The sequence below is a fragment of the Sparus aurata genome, chromosome 23 (assembly GCF_900880675.1).
Source record: "Sparus aurata chromosome 23, fSpaAur1.1, whole genome shotgun sequence".
Taxonomy (NCBI): domain Eukaryota; kingdom Metazoa; phylum Chordata; class Actinopteri; order Spariformes; family Sparidae; genus Sparus; species Sparus aurata.
In genome coordinates this window covers 1,949,884-1,972,961 of record NC_044209.1, presented here as the reverse complement: position 1 = coordinate 1,972,961, position 23,078 = coordinate 1,949,884, and the positions used below count along the sequence as shown (strand labels likewise).

The 23,078-nt window shown below is 40.8% G+C and overlaps 1 protein-coding gene across 2 annotated transcripts in view; it reads left to right on the top strand.

Annotated features, from left to right (window-relative positions):
- Positions 1 to 21,821, top strand: part of LOC115576414 (all-trans-retinol 13,14-reductase-like) — a 72,404-nt gene extending 50,583 nt beyond the window's left edge. For both annotated transcript variants that reach the window (XM_030409010.1, XM_030409009.1), the window contains 10 exons: positions 1,623 to 1,761; positions 2,037 to 2,139; positions 3,110 to 3,305; positions 3,390 to 3,587; positions 3,790 to 3,909; positions 3,992 to 4,130; positions 5,107 to 5,216; positions 6,049 to 6,215; positions 20,599 to 20,758; positions 20,854 to 21,821. In XM_030409010.1, coding sequence (XP_030264870.1) covers positions 1,623 to 1,761; positions 2,037 to 2,139; positions 3,110 to 3,305; positions 3,390 to 3,587; positions 3,790 to 3,909; positions 3,992 to 4,130; positions 5,107 to 5,216; positions 6,049 to 6,215; positions 20,599 to 20,758; positions 20,854 to 21,005 — 1,484 coding nt within the window. In that variant the 3' untranslated portion in view covers positions 21,006 to 21,821. The remainder of the gene's footprint in view (positions 1 to 1,622; positions 1,762 to 2,036; positions 2,140 to 3,109; positions 3,306 to 3,389; positions 3,588 to 3,789; positions 3,910 to 3,991; positions 4,131 to 5,106; positions 5,217 to 6,048; positions 6,216 to 20,598; positions 20,759 to 20,853) is intronic.
- Positions 21,822 to 23,078: the final 1,257 nt, after the last annotated feature.

The window sequence follows — 23,078 nt, the reverse complement described above, 5'->3', positions numbered from 1 at the left end:
GTTGTTTACATTTGTGTCTCTGCGTGGTCTGACACGTGAGTGTCCTCATGCTGGAAAACGTGACTTCTCGCGTACGTGACGTCACTCCCCGAGACGCAAGAAGAAAGCAAAAATATATATTTTTTACTAAGGAAAATGACAAAACTAGTAACGCGTTACCGGCATCACTGATTGTGTGGCTTAAGTGCAACATGGAGCATGAAGATGTAAAGAAAAAAATAAAAACAGTAGAATTAACTTTGAGCAAGTTTGGAGGAAAGTCGGAGGTGTGGACCCATTTTAAACAAGTCGTGGGCCGTGATAATAACATGTGTCGGCTTTGTTGAGTGCATTAAGTGCGGCACTTGTTGCATTATTCATTAAGATTTCTGTAGTTCAAACAACTCGCAACTGTAGTCGAGAACGTCAGTTATAACAGCCCACGTATTAAACTGTTGTCGGGTTTAAATCGGTCTCAACTCATAATTACATTCAATGTATTGGGCCGGGCTCGGACACAACGTGCACGGGCTCGGGTCGGGCTTGATTCTAAGCTCTACTCGGGTCCAGCCGCGACTTTACTGAGGTTCACCCAGTGTGAGCAGCAGGAGGACGGTTAGCTCACCTCCCAGAACATGGCACTGAATCGCTGGGAACTGATTTAGGGACTGTCATCAAGTTACTTAGCATAAATATATTAATACAAAATAATTGCAGTTCTCTCAATATCTTCCATGTCATGGGGCCCAGTGACTCTAGCAGCAGATTGTATTAGTAAACTGGACGAATGAGACACAGCTATGTTTATTGTACTTTAGTGCTTCCTCTATTTTATATGAATATTAATATGCAGAAATCTTGATTTTTTTCTCTCTCAATAGCTTCCATGTCATGTGACCCACTGACTTCTGAAACAGATTCTGTGTCTATAAAAAATATATAATGATAAAGAAAATAATGGTAAAAAAAGTTCTCTAATGCTCAAGAGGTTAACATTATTAAGCAGCAATGTCAACTTCTCTACTATTTTGTCTCATGTCTTAGATTCTGATTCTGAAGTCCTCAAAATGTTTATTTATTTACATCCAACCTCTTCCACCACCTGCAGTACAACCACGTGATTCAATTCGAAGAAATAAAAAAAGCGAGAAGCGAGAAGCTTAGAATTTGTTTATAAGGGACTGTATATTTTATACTTTTAAACTTGTTCAGTTGTTGTCATTTCAAGTAATCTGTGCTTTTCAGCTGTTCAATCGTGTGCTTATCAGTTGTTCTTAACTACTAAATAAATAATATAAATCTTAACTACAATGTAGTTTTACAGTCCTTTAAAGTGGCATTTCTGTAAATACACAGGATATTTGTACCTTTTATTTAGGTGCGGGGGGGGGGGGGGGGGTTACTTATCGTTCATTTATCGATATCGAGGTGAGTTGCTCAATATATCGTGATATTGATTTGAGGCCATATCGCCCAGCCCTAGTTACATGTAGACATTATTAAACGCTGAGGGCATGACAATACTATATTTGATTACCTTGAAAGGAGAACGGTGTAGCACTTAGAAACAAAGTTGTTTCATGTTTTTCATTTCAAAGTATTATATAAATTATATTGATTTAACTAGTCCCCTGCCATCTTAGGTATACATTACCTGGGCCAGCTTCATGAGAACAGCCTGTTGAGGGTTGCTCTAGATCAGATAACAGAAGGACAGCTGCAGTTCACACGGCTGGAACAGCACTTTGATTCACTTCTCCTGGGTCAGCCTGACCAGCGCAGGTAGGCCATGTACAATTACATTGTAATTTGTTATCATATCTCCATATAATAATGTGAGCTAATTGTCAGCAGAATAGACCTCAACACATGGAAAACACATAAAAAACTGACAATGAGCTATATTTTATTTACTAATATTTCTCAAGGATCCTAACTTTACTAATTTGTATTTTCCATACTTTTAAAGTACCTACAGATGACTAAAAATCACCTGGCTCATACCAATCAAAACATAATATCTCACTATCGCTGATCAACTTCTTTTATATTCTCAGAGAGTATCATATCCATGCCGGGAAGACTGAGATGGCAGCTAGCCTGAAGAACCAGTTCCCAGGAGAAGAGAAGGCCATTGATGAGTTCATGAGATTGATGAAGGTAGAGAGGGAGGGAGGTAATGATAATCGTTATGGAATGATGTTTGAGAATGGAAAACAGGTGAGGCAGTAGGCTGGATTTAATACACAAATAAGGTTATGAAATTTGACTTGTGGTAAATTTTCCTTTGCCAAAATGAACATTTTGAGTGCTACAAGGCTCAAGCCCTAGCCTGCTAATTTTCTATGTTTTTACAATACCACTATTCTGTCATCGCCTGCATACTTAGAACTGTTTTTGGCTACTATGCAGATGACACCTACTTCTATGTAGCTGTTTCTCTCATTGATCTTAGCCCCCTAATCTGTATCATTTTTGTTGTTATTGACCCTTAATTTCCCTTAACTGTTCTTTGTTTTATGTCCTAGCCACATCTGATCCTATCAGCCTGTGGTGCACAGGACGCTAGGACATGCTACTATTCACCTAGTATAATCTCATCGGTCAATGTAAATTGGTTTGAAGATGCAAATAGGACAAATTTTAGTGAACAACACAAAAGCAAGTTTTGTTAACTACAAACATTTTTGTTGTCCCAGACCAGATAATCGGAGTTTGAAACAGATGTTTTCTTAGTATCTCTTGATTCATTTACCCGTTCTTTGTTGGTGGAAAGGTGTTTCATTCAAGTAACTAAGAAACCAGTAATATAGGTCCCGTATTGTTTCTTTGTACGTTTTTTTTGTTTTCTTTGTTTTTTTGCTTGCCATGTTTACCTAAAGCAAAAGCAAATTAATAAGGTTGAATCATCATAAACTGCATGCAGCAGCAAAGAGCTTTGCCAGTCCTTGTCTCTGCTCCTATCCTCGGGGACTGTTTCCATTGAAACGAGTGAGGTAGAGGGGGTGGTGGTCACTGAATGAAAGCACCTTCAGTGCAAAATGCTTAAAATGCATTTACAGGTGCTTTGAAAGTGAAGTGTATTGTTGATTTTGATACATAAATGTGCATTTATTTCCTTCACTTACAGCTAGCCGCACGGCAGACACCAATTATTGCCATCTTAAAGATCTTACCATACTGGCTGGTTAACTTTCTGGTTCGGACTGGTCTATTAAATCGTATATCTTCAGTGTTCCATCTAGCAGCAACCAACCATTCAGAGATAATGTCTCGCCTCACTCAGAACAAGGACCTGCAGGCACTGTCTGCCTACCTGTTTTATGGTATTGGACACTCACGTCTATATAAATCATTTACCACACACTCAATGTTTTTCCTCTTCAATGATCTGTATTCTGTCACTTCAGGTGTCCCTCCTAAAGAGTCCAGCTTTCTCATCAATGCTCTCCTACTTCACCATTATAAGCGTGGTGCATACTACCCAAGGGGGGGCTCCAGTGAGTTTGCCTTTCACATCATCCCTGTCATTCAGCAGGCAGGCGGTGCCGTGCTGGTCAGGGCTCCTGTGCAACGCATCCTGCTCAACCAGCAGGGGAAGGTTTTTGGTGAGAAAGGGGGGAGGAGACAAATTCTGTGATTGAGTATGCACAGTTTTTCCTGTTCATGGAAGTATGCAGTGAGGCACTCTGACTCCCTATATAGCCTTTCAAACAGAGATATTTCTTAAGTCTTTTGGGTGAGTCCAAGTCAAATTAGAAGCCTTAAAACATAATTCCTTGTAATTAACACTGTGTATGTCCGTGTTAGGTGTGACAGTGCTTAAAGGACAAGAAGAGATTGAGGTCCATGCCCCTGTTGTCATTTCAAATGCTGGGATATTCAACACCTTCCAGAAGTTTCTGCCTCCTCACATTCAGGACAAATCAGGTAACATATTATGGTAAACAACATTGCACTTTTTTCTCTTCTGCCAGCTTTAATTACTGTGTATTTCTTGTAATGTGTGCAGAGATCCAGTCACTGCTGGGTATGGTTCGTCATGGCATGGGCTCTTTCTTGGTGTTTGTTGGTCTGGATGGATCCAAAGAGGAGCTGGGCATTGTTTCAACCAACTTCTGGATGTATAAAGACAATGACTTGGACTCACTGTATGTTTTTTGATATTTCTTGATATGTTTATATTTTCTTGGATGCATATAGGTCGACAGTGATAATTATTGATAATTTTTAATGAACTGTCCTATTATCAAGGCACAAAGGTAATAATTATTGAGTACCTCTCTATCATGGACTGCCTGTGGGTTGTTTCTTGAGATGTAGCAGCATATGTAGATGGTCGGGAACGATGCTTAATCCATGCCAACATGAAGGACATTAAAGGGACATATCTGCTTTTGTTTGCAAAGGGAATATAAAAATCCTTGAAGTGATAGCCCAGGCCTTTTGATGTGGAGTCGTATGAGGTTCTTACCCCTAGTCAGTCTAGTACCTGCAGTAGATGGCCTCGCCCCCTGAATGGAGAAGTAGCGTGTAGGTTCAACAGGGAAACAGAGCATCGTACTGCTGAATGGCTAAGATACGTCTTGCTGTCAGTGCCTTTTAGCAGTGCAGTGCTCTGCCCTCCTGTAACACGGGAGAGAGCTGATGGCCATCTACTATACACTGATGGGGGATAATTACCTCATACAACCCCACATCAAAAGACCCGACCTATCACTTGACAGCGAAGCAAACAATAACAAAGGATTCAGTCAGAGGTGACAGTCAGGATCAAAAAACAGGTCAAAAACACTAGGAAGGTTATCACTAGAAGAAATGCTGGAACACTTGCTACAGGGGACAAAGACGAACGGGCACAGAAGACAGGAAGCAAGCAGACCATATAAACAAGGGAGGTAGAGATAGTGAGACAGAGGTCTTACACACCTTAAGGTTTAAGTAGTCTAAAGGAGTTTTCGGTTTCTTAATTTTCCTCCCCATCTATCTAGACTCTAAAACGTTCCATTCCAAATACAAAGTCAGGATTGATTTAACACATCCCTTTCCCACATTTGATTGCATTATAGATTTAGAAGCTGATGTTCTGCATATAAAGCCTGTGTCTTTGTATGTGTGTCTGTGAAGTATGGAGCGATACTCTTCTCTGAGCAGAGAGCAGGTACTGGGGAACATTCCCATGATGTTCATCACCTTCCCATCCGCTAAAGACCCTACAGCCAACATCAGACACCCAGGTAACACATTCACATGATATATGCGAACAAATACGTGTTTAGTTTTCCTTCGAATCTGATACCACCTCCCACTTTAGTGATTCGATTGCCATCTCTGATCTTATCTTTGCCTCCTCAAACCTGTGTAGTCTTCTCTGGTAGACATGCAATCATGTGATCAGCAACAGCAAATTCTGAGTTATGGATAGGATTCTCAATTTCTTATACATGTTTTCCTGCAATCTTCTAACAATATGCTTGCTAATTCAAGCTTTTCACTCTAGCAGTGTCCAATGAAAACCATATATATTCAAAATTGGTGATTTTAATTTTTTTTGATAAAACTATAAATGTTTAGCTCAGGAGAATTGTCTCAACTCATAAAGGAGCACTCCAACCTTCAAAATCATCGAATCATCTGAAAAACGTAATGCCTCAATGTTGAAAACAAAGCTGTTACTTAGGTCCCAAAAAGCTGACATTTTGGAGATACGTGGTTTTGACTGGACAGTGATGATATACACTTCACAATTACAGCACTGACAGATTTATAGCTCAAATTCATCTTAAAAAAAAAAAAAAAAAAAACAGTTGGTCTGTATTTGCTGTTTCAACAAAGTGGATTTTTGCTGCTGAAATGATGACTGTAGCAGACAAATTCACAAATCCCCTTGGGCTTATTTGTATTGGCTAATATTAATGCCATTCAACCTCCTTAAAATGTGTTACCAGGAATGGACAAAATCACTCCCAAAGTCATAATTTTTTGCTAGATAACTGGGTATTTTTTAGTTAAGAAGACAAAAGTTTATTGAGCTGAAACATTTTATCACACTTTATTTCGCTTCTGCAGGCAAGTCCTGTATGACATTGCTAACCATGGCTCGCTATGAGTGGTTCAAGGAATGGGAGGAGACAAAGCTTGGCAAGAGGGGACAGGACTACCTGGATCTGAAGAACAGCATGGCCCAAGAACTGCTAGACTGGGCACTAAAGATCTTCCCTCAGTTACGAGATAAGGTGTGTTTGTATGTGGACAATATGTGTGCTTATGGATTTATACAGTTCTACAGTTAGTTACACTGTAGCATTCCTATCATTTATTTATCCACTTCTAATTACACTCAGGAGAACGGTAGGTAAAGCCTACACTTGAAGTGATTAAAAAGCAGCACAACAGCAGTCTCCAAGCAATATTGTTAGCTCTCAGGAAACATGAGTATTTCTCTCTCTGCTGGGCACATGAAAGAAGGGGTGCACCATGAGTGATAGAGCCTGACCGATAAAGGGTTTTTAAGGCTGATACCAATACATATGTTTGGTGATTTAAAAATCCATTATTCTAATATATTGGCCGATATATATATATACATACATATATATATATATATATATATATATATATATATATATATATATATATATATATATATATATATATATATATATATATTATAATATATATATATATATATGTAATGTATGTCTGTATGTCTGTCTGTATGTATGTATATATATATATATATATATATATCTATATATCTCTATCCTCTCCTCTCTCTCTCCTCTCTCTCTCTATATATCTATCTCCTATATCTCTACATCTCTTCTCTTTCTATCTCTCTCTCTCTATCTCTGTGTCTGTGTCTCTCTCTCTCTTCTCTGTTGTTTGTGTCTGTGTGTCTCTATCTCTATCTCTATCTCTCTGTGTCTCTCTCTCTCTCTGTTCTTCTATCTCTCTTGTGTTCTATCTTCCTCTCTGTTCTCTCTCTCTGTGTCTATCTCTCTCTATCTCTCTCTCTCTGTCTCTCTCTCTATCTCTCCCTCTCCCCTATATCTATCTTCTCTCTCTCTCCCTCTCTCTCATGTGTATATATATATATATACCATATATATATATATATATTATATATATATATATATCTATATATATATATATATATATATATATATATATATATATATATATATATATCCAGAAGCGCGTAACAAAACATAAACAGATTTCAATATTGCACACAATTTACACACCGGGAGCTGGTGGTTTTCTCGATGAAGTTTTTGAATGCCTGATAAGTGGGCATTAATGTTAATAGCTCCTCATTTGCAGTCATATCTATAAACACCATCTAAATAAAAATGCACAACTGGGCTGTATCACTAGTGTCTGTAGACTTGTGTCGTGGAAAATCTCCTTTGAGTAGAGAGTGCTAAATCTCCGAAGAATTTCAGATCTCAGCGTATGAATCAGATGTCATTTAATACACGCAGCGTGGAGAGAAGGCAAAAGCATTCTCTCACGAACTCTAAATTGTTACCCCTTAAGTACAGAACAGAGAGGAGGTTACCTTCATTTACAACAGTCATAAAACATCTTCTTTACAGATAAAGGACTCTTTGATATTTTGGTGTGTCCTGTCTTCCCAGGACAGTGACCCTTTGATCTAACAGATGGGACAGTAAATGTCATCTTATCTAAAACTATGTATACATTCCAATGTGGGGATGTGCCCCCTCCTGTGGCTCATGTGACACCTCAGGCAGTGTGACAATCTCTCTCTCCTTCCTGTCCTTACAATACATTTGATAAACAAAAGGAATTCTATGTAAATTTCTCACATTCCTCCCTTTTGACACAAAAGTGTCAACACAACATTTTTAGAAATTACATTGAAAGTTTTCAAAAATAGGAAAAGAAAAATTTTTAAAACGCTACAAAATGTTTACAGCTGTCAGTTTCTACCGTGAATAACAAAAACAAAAAACGACAAAATATAAAAACACACAAAAAGAAAATATTCCATCAAGGTAATCAGTAATCAGTTGAATCATCATATGGGTTTCCAGGGGCCCATTCCATCATTGAATTTACATCTTGCTCAGTATTGTGGATTGGTATTTTTACATATAATGTCTTTTCGCCTCCGACAACGCCACTTATCCATCTATATATAAGGGCTCGCATACATGTTAGTGCACAAGTACAGAAACACAAACCAATACCAAACACAATCAAAACAGGGATTAAAACATGAATGATGAGAGCACCCCAGGGGCCAAGGTGGTTGTTTAACCATTTGTTGAAACTAAAACCTGCTGATTCAGAGGGACTAAATGCATCGCGAATCTTTTCAAGTGCTGTGATTACACTTGTAATATTTTCTGAATTATCAGGGATGAGTGTAACACATGCTTCTCCAGTTAAATTTAGTGTCATGCATAGACCTCCTGTTTTTGCCAAAATATAATCAAGGGCCATCTCATGTTTCAACAGAGTTAATCTGTGGGATTTGTCATTTGCATTTAGGTATTTGAACCCTTTTATTGTTTCATTTGCGAAAGCAGACATTGAATAAGTTATATTATCGATGTGATCAGCCAGGAATGTTACACCATACCATGGGAGTAATCCAAGACCCCATTTTTCACCTAAAGAAATTCGCCAGTGATAAGCTGCAAGGGTAGAAAACTGTGCCAATTCGCGTTTGTGAATGTGACCATTCTCTAATTGTTGTCTCAAATTTATAGGAAGTAATGCTAAATTTGTAATGGTGAGATTAACAAAATAACAACATCCAGACCATCCTGGAGGTAGGAAGATGAATGCCTCATTTCCGCACAACCAATAAAAATTTCCAATCGGTGGGATGCCTTTATGTGCAGGAGCTTGTAGAAATTTATTAATTACCACTGTTTCTCCGTTTCTGAAAGTAATGTTAGTGTGACCAATTTTCGAATTTTTTGTGGTTAGGCTAGCAACAGGATTTGGGCAATGTGACACTCCCATAAATTGACCATTACCATTTTCACATACACAAATAGGGTGAGAAATACTTTGGTCTATAGGGATTTCAGTTGATTCAGCATAAGTAGATTTTGAAGGGATAGTTTGTGGGAGCATATGATCACAGAACCATGATATACAAGACAAATACATGTTTGTTTGATCCGTTGTATGATTATGTAGTTTCTTATTCGCATTATACCATACTTTGTGGGAAAACTTGCAATGCATCCTTGTGTTTTTGTCTATTTTTGGTTGGTTAGCATAATATTGGACTAAACTAACTACTGGATCTAGACAAGGACAGTGTTTTACTTCAAGTTGGAAAAGAGAATGCCAATTTGCTGGAGGACTTTGAATGGCTAAAACAGTCATGTTAGCACTGTACATTCTCTCTTTCATCCACCTGATAAAGGAGTACCAACTATTTTTTTCATTATAATCATTAAGTAGTTCATCAGCATCAAAACCCCAGGGTTTCCAATCATTTTTTTCAAACAGTTCTCTTTTTTTCCTGATCACCTGCTCTGTGGCAAGTTTTAGTTTATGTCCTTTCAGGATTGTTTGAGCCTGCATCGGTTCTTCTGTGTCTTCTTCTGATCTCGTAGACAGTCCATTTTTACCCTTCTGTAAGAGATGGGGTGTCTGAGTATCAGTATGGATGATATCAGTGTGATTGATGACTGCAGGTGAATCAGTTGGTGGTGTGAAAAATATGAATATATGAGGACATTTGGAGTCCAAACTTTGCTCCGTTGAAAAACAGGATTGGGTAATGGCCATTGTGGTGACCAAAACAATGATGAAGACCACAATCATTTTCGTCCAACGGTGTCCCCTCTCAGCACTCCGAAAGTAAGGTCGTTGTCCTTCCTTCGGCGGCCTGGCTCGGGAAAGGCTTGCACTGGGATGCATGGATCCAGGTATCCCTCTCAGCTATCCGGACAGCAGTGGGTGTTGTTAGTAACACTTGATGTGGCCCTGTCCACCGTGGTTGACTCCAGTGTTTCCTCCTCAAGTCCTTTATCACTATCCAGTCTCCAGGCTGGATGTTGTGGAGTTGCACCAACGTAGGCTCTGGAAGGGCAGCTTTCACCTTAGGGAAGATAAGCTTCAAGGTATGGTTAAGTGCACAACAATAGCTTATCATATCATCATCCAGTCCGGTGAGGGTTAATCTGTTTTGAGGGAATGGGGTGTTAGTCATTCTCATAGGACGGCCAGTGAGTATCTCATAAGGAGACAGTCCAGTTGTCCTATGTGGGCGGCCTCTCATAAACATCAACGCAAGTGGTAAAACCTCAACCCATGACAGATCTGTTTCTGTCATTAATTTAGTTAGTTTTGTTTTTAGGGTCTGGTTTGCTCGTTCCACTGCACCTCCACTAGCTGGATGGTAGGCACAATGTGTTTTCAGGTTTATTTGCAGGCTTTCGGAGATGTTTTGAATAACATTATTTACAAAATGTGATCCATTATCACTTGTCAATTTTGAAGGAAGACCCCAACGGGGAATTATTTCCCTCAACAGTGATTTTGCCACTGAGATAGCAGTTGCATGTTTACATGGAAAGCATTCAATCCATTTTGAAAACATGTCCACAATAACAAGACAATATTTATACCCCCTACATGGAGTGAGTTCAATAAAGTCCATCATTAAATGCTCAAAAGGACCTTCAGGTTTAGGATGGGCTGACAGAGGCATTGCTGTACCTCTGCCGACATTGCAAGTTGCACAAATCACACAATTTTTACAAAAATTTTCAGCAAAACTTGAAAACCCTGGCGCATGCCACAATCTATTTACAATTTCCAACATCCCCCCTTTTGATACATGGTCAGGACCATGTGTCAATTTTGCCAGAAAAGGGAATATGGCTTTTGGCAGTACTGGGAGGCCGTTTTCGCCAACCCAGAGGCCAGATGAGAGTTCAATACACTTTTTCTTTTTCCATAGAGTTTTTTCTCCAGCATCAGCTCCTGTTTGAAGCAGAGAGACATCATTAAGGGAAAAAACATCATTTTGGACAGACAAAGGCATTTGTAGAGTGGGGGAGACAGGTGACAGAGCAGCTGTTTTAGCAGCTGCATCCGCAGCTGCATTTCCTAGTGACACTGGGTCATTAGCACCTGTATGAGCTTTACATTTGCATACTGCTACTGACGCAGGCAGGAGTAATGCAGACAAAAGGTTAATGATTAGACTTCTGTGAGCAATAGGTTTTCCTGTAGATGTAAGAAAACCTCGATTGTTCCATAATGCATGGAAATCATGACATACATTGAATGCGTATTGAGAGTCAGTATGTACTGTGATTTGTTTCCCGGTTCCTAAAATGAAAGCACGAGTTATTGCAAATAATTCTGCTGCTTGAGCAGACAGATTATTTGGGAGTTTAGCACTTTCAACTATGGCATGGTTAGTACATACTGCATATGAGACACAAGGGGACCCATCTGTGGGATTTCTCATAGCAGAGCCATCTACAAAGAAAACATAGTCAGGGTTAATGAGGGGAGTGTCAAAGAGTGCATCTCTTGGTTTTGACACTGTGTCAACAACTTCCAGACAGACGTGTGGTTCTCCATCTTGAGCTGTCGGAAGCAATGTGGATGGGTTAAGTACAGTACAGCGTTTTAAAGTTACATGAGCCATTGTCAGCAAGACATTTTGCCAGTGTAACAATCTAGCTGGGGTTAAATGGGCAGTTTTTGCCTGCAAGATCAGAGAGTGGACAGCATGGGGAACATGTACAGTAAGAGGGCACATAGCAACAATGTCAACTGTAGCCAGAACTGCCTCAGTAGCCGCAGCCACAGCCCTGAGGCATGCGACCATACCTCTCTCTGTTGTGGAAATCCTTTTTGAAAAATATCCTACTGGTCGTTGTTTGTCTCCATGTAACTGAGTAAGAACTGCTGTCATAAAACCATTACGCTCAGAGACAAAAAGATTGAAAACTTTTGTAGTGTCTGGTAGTCCAAGGCAAGGGGAAGTTGATAAAGCTTGTTTTAAGTCAGTGAAAGCTTTTTCTGCGTCAGTAGTCCAAGTCAAAAAGTCAGTCATGGCCAAATGTTTACCCCCATGTGTGATTTCATATAGGGGTTGGGAGATCTCCGCAAAGTCACGAATCCATGGACGGCAATAGCCTGCTAAACCCAAGAAAGACATCATCTGTTTTTTCGTTAGAGGTTTTGGCACATCCAAAATTGCTAGGATACGATCTGGACCCAATTTGCGACCTTCTGGTGTTATGATATGGCAAAGGTAACGCACTGATTGTGTAACAAGCTGCAGCTTGTCTTTTGATACCTTATGACCATTTTCTGCCAGGAAGCAGAGCAGAGACACTGTGTCAGTTTGACAATCTTTTTGTGTTTGAGAACAGATTACAAGGTCGTCAAAATACTGTACCAGTGTACTGCCACATGGTGGCCGCCAATGCGACAGGTTTTCAGCTACAGCCGCAGCAAAAAGAGTGGGACTAGAGGCAAAACCCTGTGGCATTCGTGTCCAAGTATATCTTTTTCCATTGAAAGTGAAAGCAAACCAGAACTGTGAGTCAGGATGGACAGGAATGCTAAAATATGCATTTGCTAAATCAATGACAGTGAACCAACATGTATTTGCTGGAACCTGTGACATCATTGTTGTAACATTTGGTACAGTTGGGGCTGGGTGTTGAACTGCTTCATTAATTACTCTAAGGTCTTGCACTGGTCTCCACCCCCCATTTGGTTTCTTTACAGGAAGGATGGGGGTGTTACATGGTGAATTTGGGCATTCCACAACGGCACCTTTTTCTATGAGAGACTGAAAAACAGGAGCAATGCCCTTAACAGCTTCAGGGCTGAGTGGGTATTGTCTTTTACAGGGTCTAAATGTAGATTTTGAGTAGACAATTACAGGACTTGCGCCTTTTATGTTTCCAAAATCAAACTTGTTTTTAGCCCATAATTTGTCAGGCACTGTTGAAAGTATTGCTTCTTGTTCAGTGGTCAATGGCATAAGTTGTATTTCTGGTGTGTGTGTGTGAACAGTGCGAACAACCTCTGTCATGATATTTACTGGATAGGAAACAATCTTTAGTGAATCAGAATATAAGCTACCATCCGGTCTGCCCTTCCAATCAGAAATCTCTGAAGCTGTTTTAATCAACATTCCTATGGTCATCCAGTTAATGTCAGAACTTTTTGTCAAAAGGATGTAAGGCACACAGCCAAGGGTTATGAATAGCTTTTGTTGAGACTCAGAAAGGCAAACAGATGCAGCTGCAAACTCTGATCCCACAAAGATCCTTTCTATGTTTATGGTATCATTTTCTTGTGCTTCATTCCAAATTTCTTCATAGGTATAATTTCTAGTACCCGATGAAATATGTAACACACATTGTAGACAGTCAGGGGACTCTGACACTGGAGGTATCATACACAATAGCTTATCTATCTCACAAGGTTTTACGAGGTCCCAAGAGTAATGATAATCACTTTTAGAAATGCAAAATGGGTATAAGCCAGCAGTAGCACATGTTAATTTGATACCTGCAGGGTCACAGTGTACTTCAATGCTTAGAGCACACATGAGGTCTCGGCCCAGTAAATTAACAGGGCATACATCAGATAGGAGAAAAGGATGTTCTCCTTTGTAATCCCCAAACCATACTGTTAGTGGTTCAGATATTGGTTCAAATCCTGGAATTCCTGATGCTCCTATTGTTTTTAGGAGTTTAGTTGTTCTAGGGGCATTAGGGAGAATTTTAGATTGGATTACAGAGACCTCTGCTCCTGAGTCTACGAGGAATGTTACATTAACACCGTGTACCTTAAGAGTCAAACTAGGGGGTGTTTTGGAGTCTAGTGTTAACTGTACACATTGCTGGTACGTTACAACTGGTTTGTCTGTGTTATTATGTGTATTTAAGTGTATGTGCGTGTCTGCGTGCTGCTCACTGCTCTGACCTGCCTCCTCCATTTCCTATGGTTGCGTCAAAGGGAATCCTGGGGCCTGAACTGAGAGTCCTTGCGGTGGAGCATGTGGCCAGGATCCCCTTGATTGTTCTCTTTCTCCTTGATAATGGTCAGCATGTGGCCAGGGTCCTCTCGACTCTCTTCTCTCCCCTCGATAAGAGTCGGGGGTAGGACAATCATGTGACAAATGTCCAAAATCTTCACATCTGTAGCACTTGCGTTTCTCAGTGTCATCGTACCTTCTTTGAAATGATCTGTGTGGCCCCCCTCGCCTCCATCCTCTGCCCCTCATGCCACCATTGTGCTGATGGGACTGTTGTTTTTCTCCTGGTTCCTGCGGGTTACCTCTTTGGTAATACATCATCTGAGCAGATTGAAGTTTCTTTGTTTGTCTAATATCCAAATCTGTTTGGTTTCTTTCTGCGTGCAGAACGTGTGTCCACACAGTTGTTATTGGCTCCGTTTCCCAGCCCACACAGGTAGCCATGACACGGTTCTTCAGGGCCGGATGGAGACCATTTATCAGAGCAGCCTTTAACAGATGACGGTGTGCTACACTGTCTGTGTCGATGCCAGAGTGAGCTGCGAAGACAACTTCCATACGTGTACGATAGTCAACAGCAGACTCACCTTCCTTTTGTTTAGTGTTGTGGATTTCAGGCCATCACACCCTCAGGGGAAAAATGGTACGCACAGCCTCATATAGGGATCCCATCATGGCTGTATATTCCCTGGTTCTAACCTGGTGGTTTGTGGACCATCCTGTTGGTCGGATGTTGGTCCAGCGGAGCTTGAAAGCCCTGCGACAAACTGCTTCCACTTCTTTCAGGGTAGGTTCATACATGGACAATAATTGTTGCATTGCTGTAATCCATTTCTCACCTCCGGTTTTTTGTGGGTCCGGTAATGTCCCTGCAACCTCCTTTAGTTCATCTGGCTGCCATGGTCTGTATACCAACACCTCTGGATCCCAGTGGGCGTGTGCACCCTCTCCCGTTGGTTGTGGCTGGGGGTTAGGGAACATCATCATAGGCAACTGGTGCACATTTCTTTTGTCCCCTTGACTCCGCAAACAGTAGTCAAAAGATGTTGTCACTGGGGAGAAAGTCTTTTTTGGACAGGCAGAGTTAGCTGGTTCTGTGACAGGGGACAGAGCGAGGGCTGAAAGGTCAGGGTATATGTGATCTTCTCCTCCCACTGTTATTGTCTCACTCTGAGTAGACTTGGCTGCAGGGGCTGCAGTGCCTCCCTCTTTTGGAGGAGGTGTTAATGGCCGGGCTGAAATGGTGGAGAGTGCATATGGAGGAGGCAGATTTCTTTCTCTTTCCCTACGTTTCTTATTCCTTTCACTCTTACACGAACCTTCTTCTTCTACTTCTTCCTCTTCTTTTTCTTCTGCTTTCTGTTTTATCATTAATCCTGCTGATGATTTTTCTTCTTTAATTTTTGCTTCTCTTTCCCATTTTTGGAAAGCTTGCCAGTCAATACCTTTCTTCCCTACTTTCTTTTTCTTTTCTTCCAACATAACTCTACACCGTTCTAAACATTCTGTGCTTAATGTACCTTTAATTGGAAACACCCCCTGAGTTATATGGTGCCAAAGTGGAACATCCTTAACCACATTTTTTCCCCATTTTTCTGCCATGATTTTAGCAGGACCTGAAAGAGGGTCATCTAGAATTTCTAATTTGCCCGTTTTGTTCCCCATAATGTTATGTTAATGACTCACTGGGACAGGTTTGCTTAAACTTCCAATGGGCTTATCATTCACACAAAAACTTCACAATCACACTGATCTTTCCATACTGTGTATGGTCGGATCTCATCAAATCACACACTAACTTTGAGCAACTTATTCAGCCAGGTGGTTTGTATGACACATTCGTTCCAAGCAACGCACCCTTTTATAGCATACAATCTGTATACTATAGTCACTGAATGTCACAACAAAGTTTATTCTTTATACTTATTTTGTATATTTATATCACTCATACACCCATTTTATCATAGTGGGGCCTCGTATAATTGTATACTGTATCATATCATTATTACAGTAGCTCACATAAGATCATATTATTATATTATATTCTATTATTTTCTTATTTTGCCTGTTATCAGGTTTTCGGTCGACCACTATTTAATATCTACTCATCAGTAAGTAGCATCTGAAAATCTACAATCCCTTGAAATTTTCTTCACACCGTAGGTATAATAATCAATTCATTTCGCCTGTTGTACTCGTTAAGTGCTAACAGCCTTGCGCTGCGTTTCAGTTTTTTTTTTTTTTTTTTTTTCGTTTTTCACCCAAAACCACACAGGAATTACAAGGGTTTCTCGTTTTTACCCAAAACCACACAGGTATTACAAGGGAAAGAAAAAGGTGCTCCTCCTTGAGCCCTTTACCTTAAAAAAAAACATTCCAATCACACAGCTATGGAATGAACGTCTCGTTACACTGACGTTTTTATCACCCACGACCACACAGGTTTTACATGGGGAATATGACTTTCAACCACACAGGTATTACAAAAGTCAACCTAGGCTTTTAGAATTGAGCAAATGATTCAAACGCTGTACTCACTTATTTGTGGAGCGTCCGCTGTCCACGTCTGCGCCCGAATTTCAGGTGGAATCCAATCCTCCGTTTGTCGGAGTGGAACTTTTCCTGCCGGCAGTTTCCTTCAGTTCAGGCGCAGGCGGCAGTCAGCGAAGCGTCCATCCCATAACCTCGTCGCCAAAATGTCGTGGAAAATCTCCTTTGAGTAGAGAGTGCTAAATCTCCGAAGAATTTCAGATCTCAGCGTATGAATCAGATGTCATTTAATACACGCAGCGTGGAGAGAAGGCAAAAGCATTCTCTCACGAACTCTAAATTGTTACCCCTTAAGTACAGAACAGAGAGGAGGTTACCTTCATTTACAACAGTCATAAAACATCTTCTTTACAGATAAAGGACTCTTTGATATTTTGGTGTGTCCTGTCTTCCCAGGACAGTGACCCTTTGATCTAACAGATGGGACAGTAAATGTCATCTTATCTAAAACTATGTATACATTCCAATGTGGGGATGTGCCCCCTCCTGTGGCTCATGTGACACCTCAGGCAGTGTGACAATCTCTCTCTCCTTCCTGTCCTTACAATACATTTGATAAACAAAAGGAATTCTATGTAAATTTCTCACACTTGTCTAATTGTAGTGAGTAACACTCGCAGTCTGCAATGTCTCTTCGAAGCTGCTGTGTCAAATTCTCGGCCATTACTTCACAGCACTGTGTAACTGTACATCTTGATAGCTGAAGAGCTTTGATTGATGATGATATTTCTAGTTTGTTTTTAAAATCCCGAAACAAGGAGTCAGCTGCCTCAACGAAGGCCTCTTTTATCATCTCCCCATCTTGGAAGGACTTCTTATGCTTAATGATAGAGTGACTCACCCGTAACGATGCTTCGGTGTCTGCCTTTGCTTGTCAATTCTGCTGTGTGAAAAACAACTGTTGTCCGATTAACTGTGATTTTAGTTCCCTCACCTTTCTCTTTCTCAGCTTATTTTTTCAGAGGGAAGTCAGTGTCGTACATTTTATGAACAGTTCGAAAGTGCCTCTCAACATTACCCTTCTCCGGAATAGCAATGGTAGTTTGACAAATCAGACAAATGCAATTTTCTTTATATCTCTTCTTTTGTTGATATCAATTGAAGCTGCTAACTTAGCTCGCTTGAGTTTTGCAGTAGCTAGCGCGTTTGCGTATGCATGGTGACCCGTGACGCTTGACCAGTACAAGAAGAGGTCTCAGACTGGCCGTCCTGTACAATCAGGTGGCATAGATTCGACCTGTCGTAGAGTGCCCTCTGGTGGACAAACTATGCAACGCCAACACTCATAACATGGTTGAAGGGTGTTTCGTCCTTTTTTATTTTATTTCTTAAATATTAATTTATCAGCCATTATAACTGCAGATACTAATAGTTTGGAAAATGCCAAATATCGGCCCACCGATAAATCGGTCGGGCTTTGATGAGTGCATGGGCCCGACCGCAGCAGGGTTCACAATTTTGTCTATTTCAAAGGGTCAAACATATCTAGGTGCCAGCTTATGGTAGTCGGTCTGGAGGGGGAGATCGCGAGATGGCAGCCACAAGTTATGTCCTGGTTGGTAGTCGGGAGCTGGGGTGTGGTGCCTTTCTGCAAGTTATCGGTTCTGAGCAGCTGAGCCGAGCAGGGTGGAACGGGTGGCCTTCCAAATTCAGCCACACTGCTGCACATGTTTCTGGACCAACGGCACTGCAACTTCAGTCTCCTGCCCAGGAAACAAGGGTGGCTGGAAACCTTTAGTGACCATGAAATGGAAACATACCTGTCGCAGAGCTGACCAGGGAGTTATAAGTACCGGATCCAGGGAAGAAGAGTTAACAAAGAAACAGCGTGTCCGGCGGTAACGCAGTGCAGCGATGACTCGAAGTCCTGGTTAGCCCACTCCCTCTGCCCTTTGGTCTGGGGGTGGTAACCCAAGGAGAGGCTTGCTGACGCACACACCGCTTGACAAAATGCCTTTCAAAACTTGGGAGATGAACTGTGGACCCCTGTCCATGGGAATCCCGTGGAGCTTGAAAACATTGAGGACTAAAATATTGGCAGTTTCAAGGGTGGATACGAGTTTAAGCAGGTGAATGAAATGAACAGCCTTGGAGAATCTGTCGACAATGGTGAGTATGGTGGTATTACCTTCTGATGGAGGAAGGCCAGTGACGAAATTCACGGCTGTGTGGGACTAAAGTTGGTGGGGCACAGGTAAGGGGCACAGCAGACAAGCGGGATCACGATGCAAGGCTTTCCTGTGGGCACAGACAGAGCAGGCTTAGACAAACTCCTTTGTGTTGGAGTAAACAGTTGGCCCCCCTAACCGTTGTCGGATGAGAAAGAGTATCCTTTGGAAACACAGATGACAGTGTTAGGGAAGCATGCCCCCACTGGCAGACATGGTAGACCATTACTTCAGGGAGCTTGAGACCGCTGCTCCACTTGGCTAGAGCACTCAGTCTCCCACCTGGCACTGCTACCACACACATGGGGGAGACCATAGGTTCTTAAGAGATTTCTTAAGGGCATCGAGTTTAGTATTTCTGGTGCTGGGGTGGTAGGTGAGGGTGCAATTGAAGCGGCCCAGAAACAAAGCCCAGAAAGCCTGGTGGGAATTCAGCCGCTTGGACAAACACAACTAGGTAGGTTTCTTATGCTCAGTACACATGAAGAGTGTTAAAAGCCATCTTCCACTCTTTTCCTTCTCCTATTCACACCAGACAGTAAGCCCTGCGCAGGTCGAGCTCGGGCAAGACGGTGGCCTGGTGGAGAGGTCCAAACGCTGAGTCGATGAGAGGGAGAGGGTATATGTTATTAGCTTTTATGTCATTCAGACCTTTGTAGTCAATGCATAGCCTTAAAGATCCATCTTTTTTATCCACAAAGAGAAATCCTACCCCTACTGGCAAGGAAGAGAGGTGTGAATGAGTCCGGCTGTAAGTGAGTCATTGATATAGGTCCTCATTCGTGTTGGTAAGGTTGTAGAGATGGCTTTTAGGAACAGTGGCACCAAGAAGTAGATCGATCAAACAGTCAAATGGTCTGTGGGGAAGTAGTGAGAGGGCACGGCCCTTGCTTAAATATGAGGCAAAGGTAGTGATAGTCAGAGGGAACAGAGGAAAAGTCTATGTGGTCAGGGGTTGCAGGAGTGGAGTGAGAAAGGAGAGAAAGTCTCAGGCCTTATTCAGTGGATGGAACTTAGGGGACCCAATTCCCTTTGCTGGTATTTTGCTATATTTAATGTTTGTTCTGTTTACTACTTCCCTGACTTTTTTTTTTTTTTTTACTGCATTTACACACCACTAGTCACAATATTGCGGTGTCTCTGCAGATGCAATTAGGCACGTGCACACATAAGGCCCAAGGGGTGCTTGAGCCCCTGCCCTTTTTGCCTCGTATTATAAAGTGCCCTTATTGTGTGTTTTTTAATGAATAAATAAATTCCTGTTGTGCATAGGGATGTGAAAAAATGGCGGTATAAAAACGCCACGGTTATCTACCGTACGCATTTTGTACGTAATATGGTGTTGTGAGTGTGTTGAGCATATAAAGTCGCTTCTCTGTCCGCTGAGGCACTTTTTTGCACTTGCCTTCCAATAAATAGCCTAATAATAAACCAGGGTTTTATTGCTTTTTAAGAATTGCAGCTGAATTGCATGTCTTCTAAACCTCAGTATTATGGTAATGTGAATAAACTCATGTTGACAATAATTTGTTGACACAAAAGAAATGCATATCACTCACAGCTACACAGGATACACAGCTAAGTAGTTAGCTTTCTGTAAGTACCTTGTTTATTAATTTTACATTAATTAATCTACATATTGTGTTATTAAGGTATGAAAAAAAAATTGGCATGCGCTGTGCACGCGCATGTGCTGCCCTTTTCTGACTTTGAGCCCCTGCCCCTCTATTATCATGTACACGTCCCTGGTTACAATGACAGTTAAAGTGGCTACAATTGTATATTAATCATTATCTGCTGTTGGTGCGTTTTTTTGTACAAATACAACAAATACAGTGTGTGTGTGTGTGTGTGTGTGTGTGTGTGTGTGTGTGTGTGTTATATCAGGTGGTGATGGTGGATGCTGCCACTCCTCTGACTAATTGCCACTATTTGGGTGCTCCAAGAGGTGAGATGTATGGTGCTGAACACAACTTGGAACGCTTCACCCCAGAAACAGTTGCTAGGACAAGACCACAGACACCCATCGACGGACTGTACCTAACAGGTGGGTGAGCTGATTGACAGACAGTCTCATTCGGTCTGGATAATAGAGAGACTGACACACCTGCTCTTTGTTTCTGTGTGTCTATGTGTGTTCAGGTCAGGATGTTTTCTGTAACGGTATGGCGGGAGCGTTGCACGGTGGACTACTGTGTGCCTCTGCTGTCCTTAATCAAATCCTCTACATTGACCTTCTAGCACTGAAGAACCACCTCAAACACAAATCAACCTATCATAAGCTAAGCTGGTAGCAAAGGATGTAGGGCTGTTGTTTAGGGTAAATGCACATACACATCGTTCTAAAATAGCATTTACACTGCTCTCCTGAGTTTGCACCCATGCTTTACACGTAATAGTGGGCTATTTCACACAGTTTCCGTCGGGAATTGTAGGATAACATGTTTTGTTCTCTGTTGGAATGCTGTGTCCTGATGTTAGTACCATTGTACCCTGCTAATAGTTAGTTAATTCACAGATCTTTTACTACACTTCTACACTAATTTGTTCTTCAATTTCCCACACTTGCCCTTGGGTATAAGAGATGTACACCTTCCATGCTGGTACGGATTGTAAAGACAAGACTGCTTGTTTTTCTTTAGTCAGAACGTTCATGCCTAAAGGCAGAAATGGTAATTTACATGAGAATTTGTTTTGTTTTATCTAAACAAATCCATATACACAACATGTTGAATCCTAACATAAGAGAACATATTGCCACTGTGTCATCTATGCTTCAGTGACAGCATGATTAAATTAATAACTAGAGACCATCTCTCGATGAGGGCACACCAGCAGATCCATGGCTTTTATTTCGTTTATTCATTAAAAGTCTTTCATTAAGTGTTTAAATTGGTAGGTTTAGTTTATTTTGTTAATTACACTGTACTCTATACCTGATGATACACAAAGTCTTGCATGGCTCTATTTGAAAAATAGCAACAAAAAAAAGCAATGGGTACATGCCTATCAAAGCTCTGGGGTCAGTGATCAGTTTGTCCACAGGTATATTGACTAGAAAGGGTGAAACTGAAAACAGACAAAAAGGAAACATGCTTAGAAAAAAAAAACTTCTTATACAGTACATATTTACATATACTTTGGTCATAATCAAATTACTCCTTTTTCTTTTTAACTTTTTAACTTATTCATGCTTACATATGAATTGCCTTTTTTATTGCTTTTATCTATCAATAAAGTAACCTGTTCAGTTAAAATGTGTTGTCACTCACACTATTTTACTGCTGTATAAACATAGCATAAATTGTAAATGAATCTGTGAATTAGCTAGGTAGCCCTTTTATGTACAAAACACCCACATAAATAATATTGGCCTCAAATTCACAAACAACTCTTAAAACAACATATAATGCACTATAATTGAACAAAAGGACATAATATAAGATAACATAACATATGGATGATACTTCATAAGGCATGAGATGTAGGCAGATGTCTTTAGATAGAAACAGGCAGGTGATGTGAGGCACATGGCAGTAAAAGAGCTAGTCCTGTCCACTTCCTGATTGCCCACTTACTGATTGACTTGTGACAACGCGTAACGTCATTTGACCCACTTCCTGTATCTCTTAAAGGGGCCACTGCTAACAAAATAAAACAATTAATCTGATCACAAAAAACTACTATCTAAAATACAATAACAGAACACCATTGCTTTTTTAAACGTTTTATCTTGCTGTTTTTGTGGTTTTAATCATCCATTGCAGTTTTATTTCTCTTGTATTACTATGCGTTTCATTATTGTGTTTTTGTGTTTATTGTGAAGCGCTCTGTAACGCTGGTTTTGATATGTGCTATACGAATAAAGATATTATTACAATTATTATTACCCAGTAGTCAGTAGTTCATTATTATGTTGGAGTGTTGACAGTGAGTTCAGCAGTGCCACACCCTGAGGAACGAGCTGCTCTGTAGTCTGGTGGTATGGTAGCAGATACGTCTGTATCCTTTTTCCAGAAGGCAGCAGGGTGAACAGGGTGTGGCTGGGATGGGTGCTGTCTTTTGGCTCTTTTCAGACAGGGATTTTACCTTCGCCCAGGCCACAGTCTTAAACCCCACTGGGTAATCCAGCCTGTTATCCCTGCATTGACTGCTGCTGTGCCCACCCACGCCACCCCTGTTTCCTCTGCTACAATGACAACTAGATACCAGATGTTTATAGCATGTGTTTGTATGCTTTTTTTTTTTTTTTTTTAATATATTTATTGATTTTTCTTATTTCATAAACAACACCAAACACAACACAACTGCTCAGACATAGCATGGTGAAAGAGTTGGTAAAGTAGGTTGGTATAGTCTCAGATTTG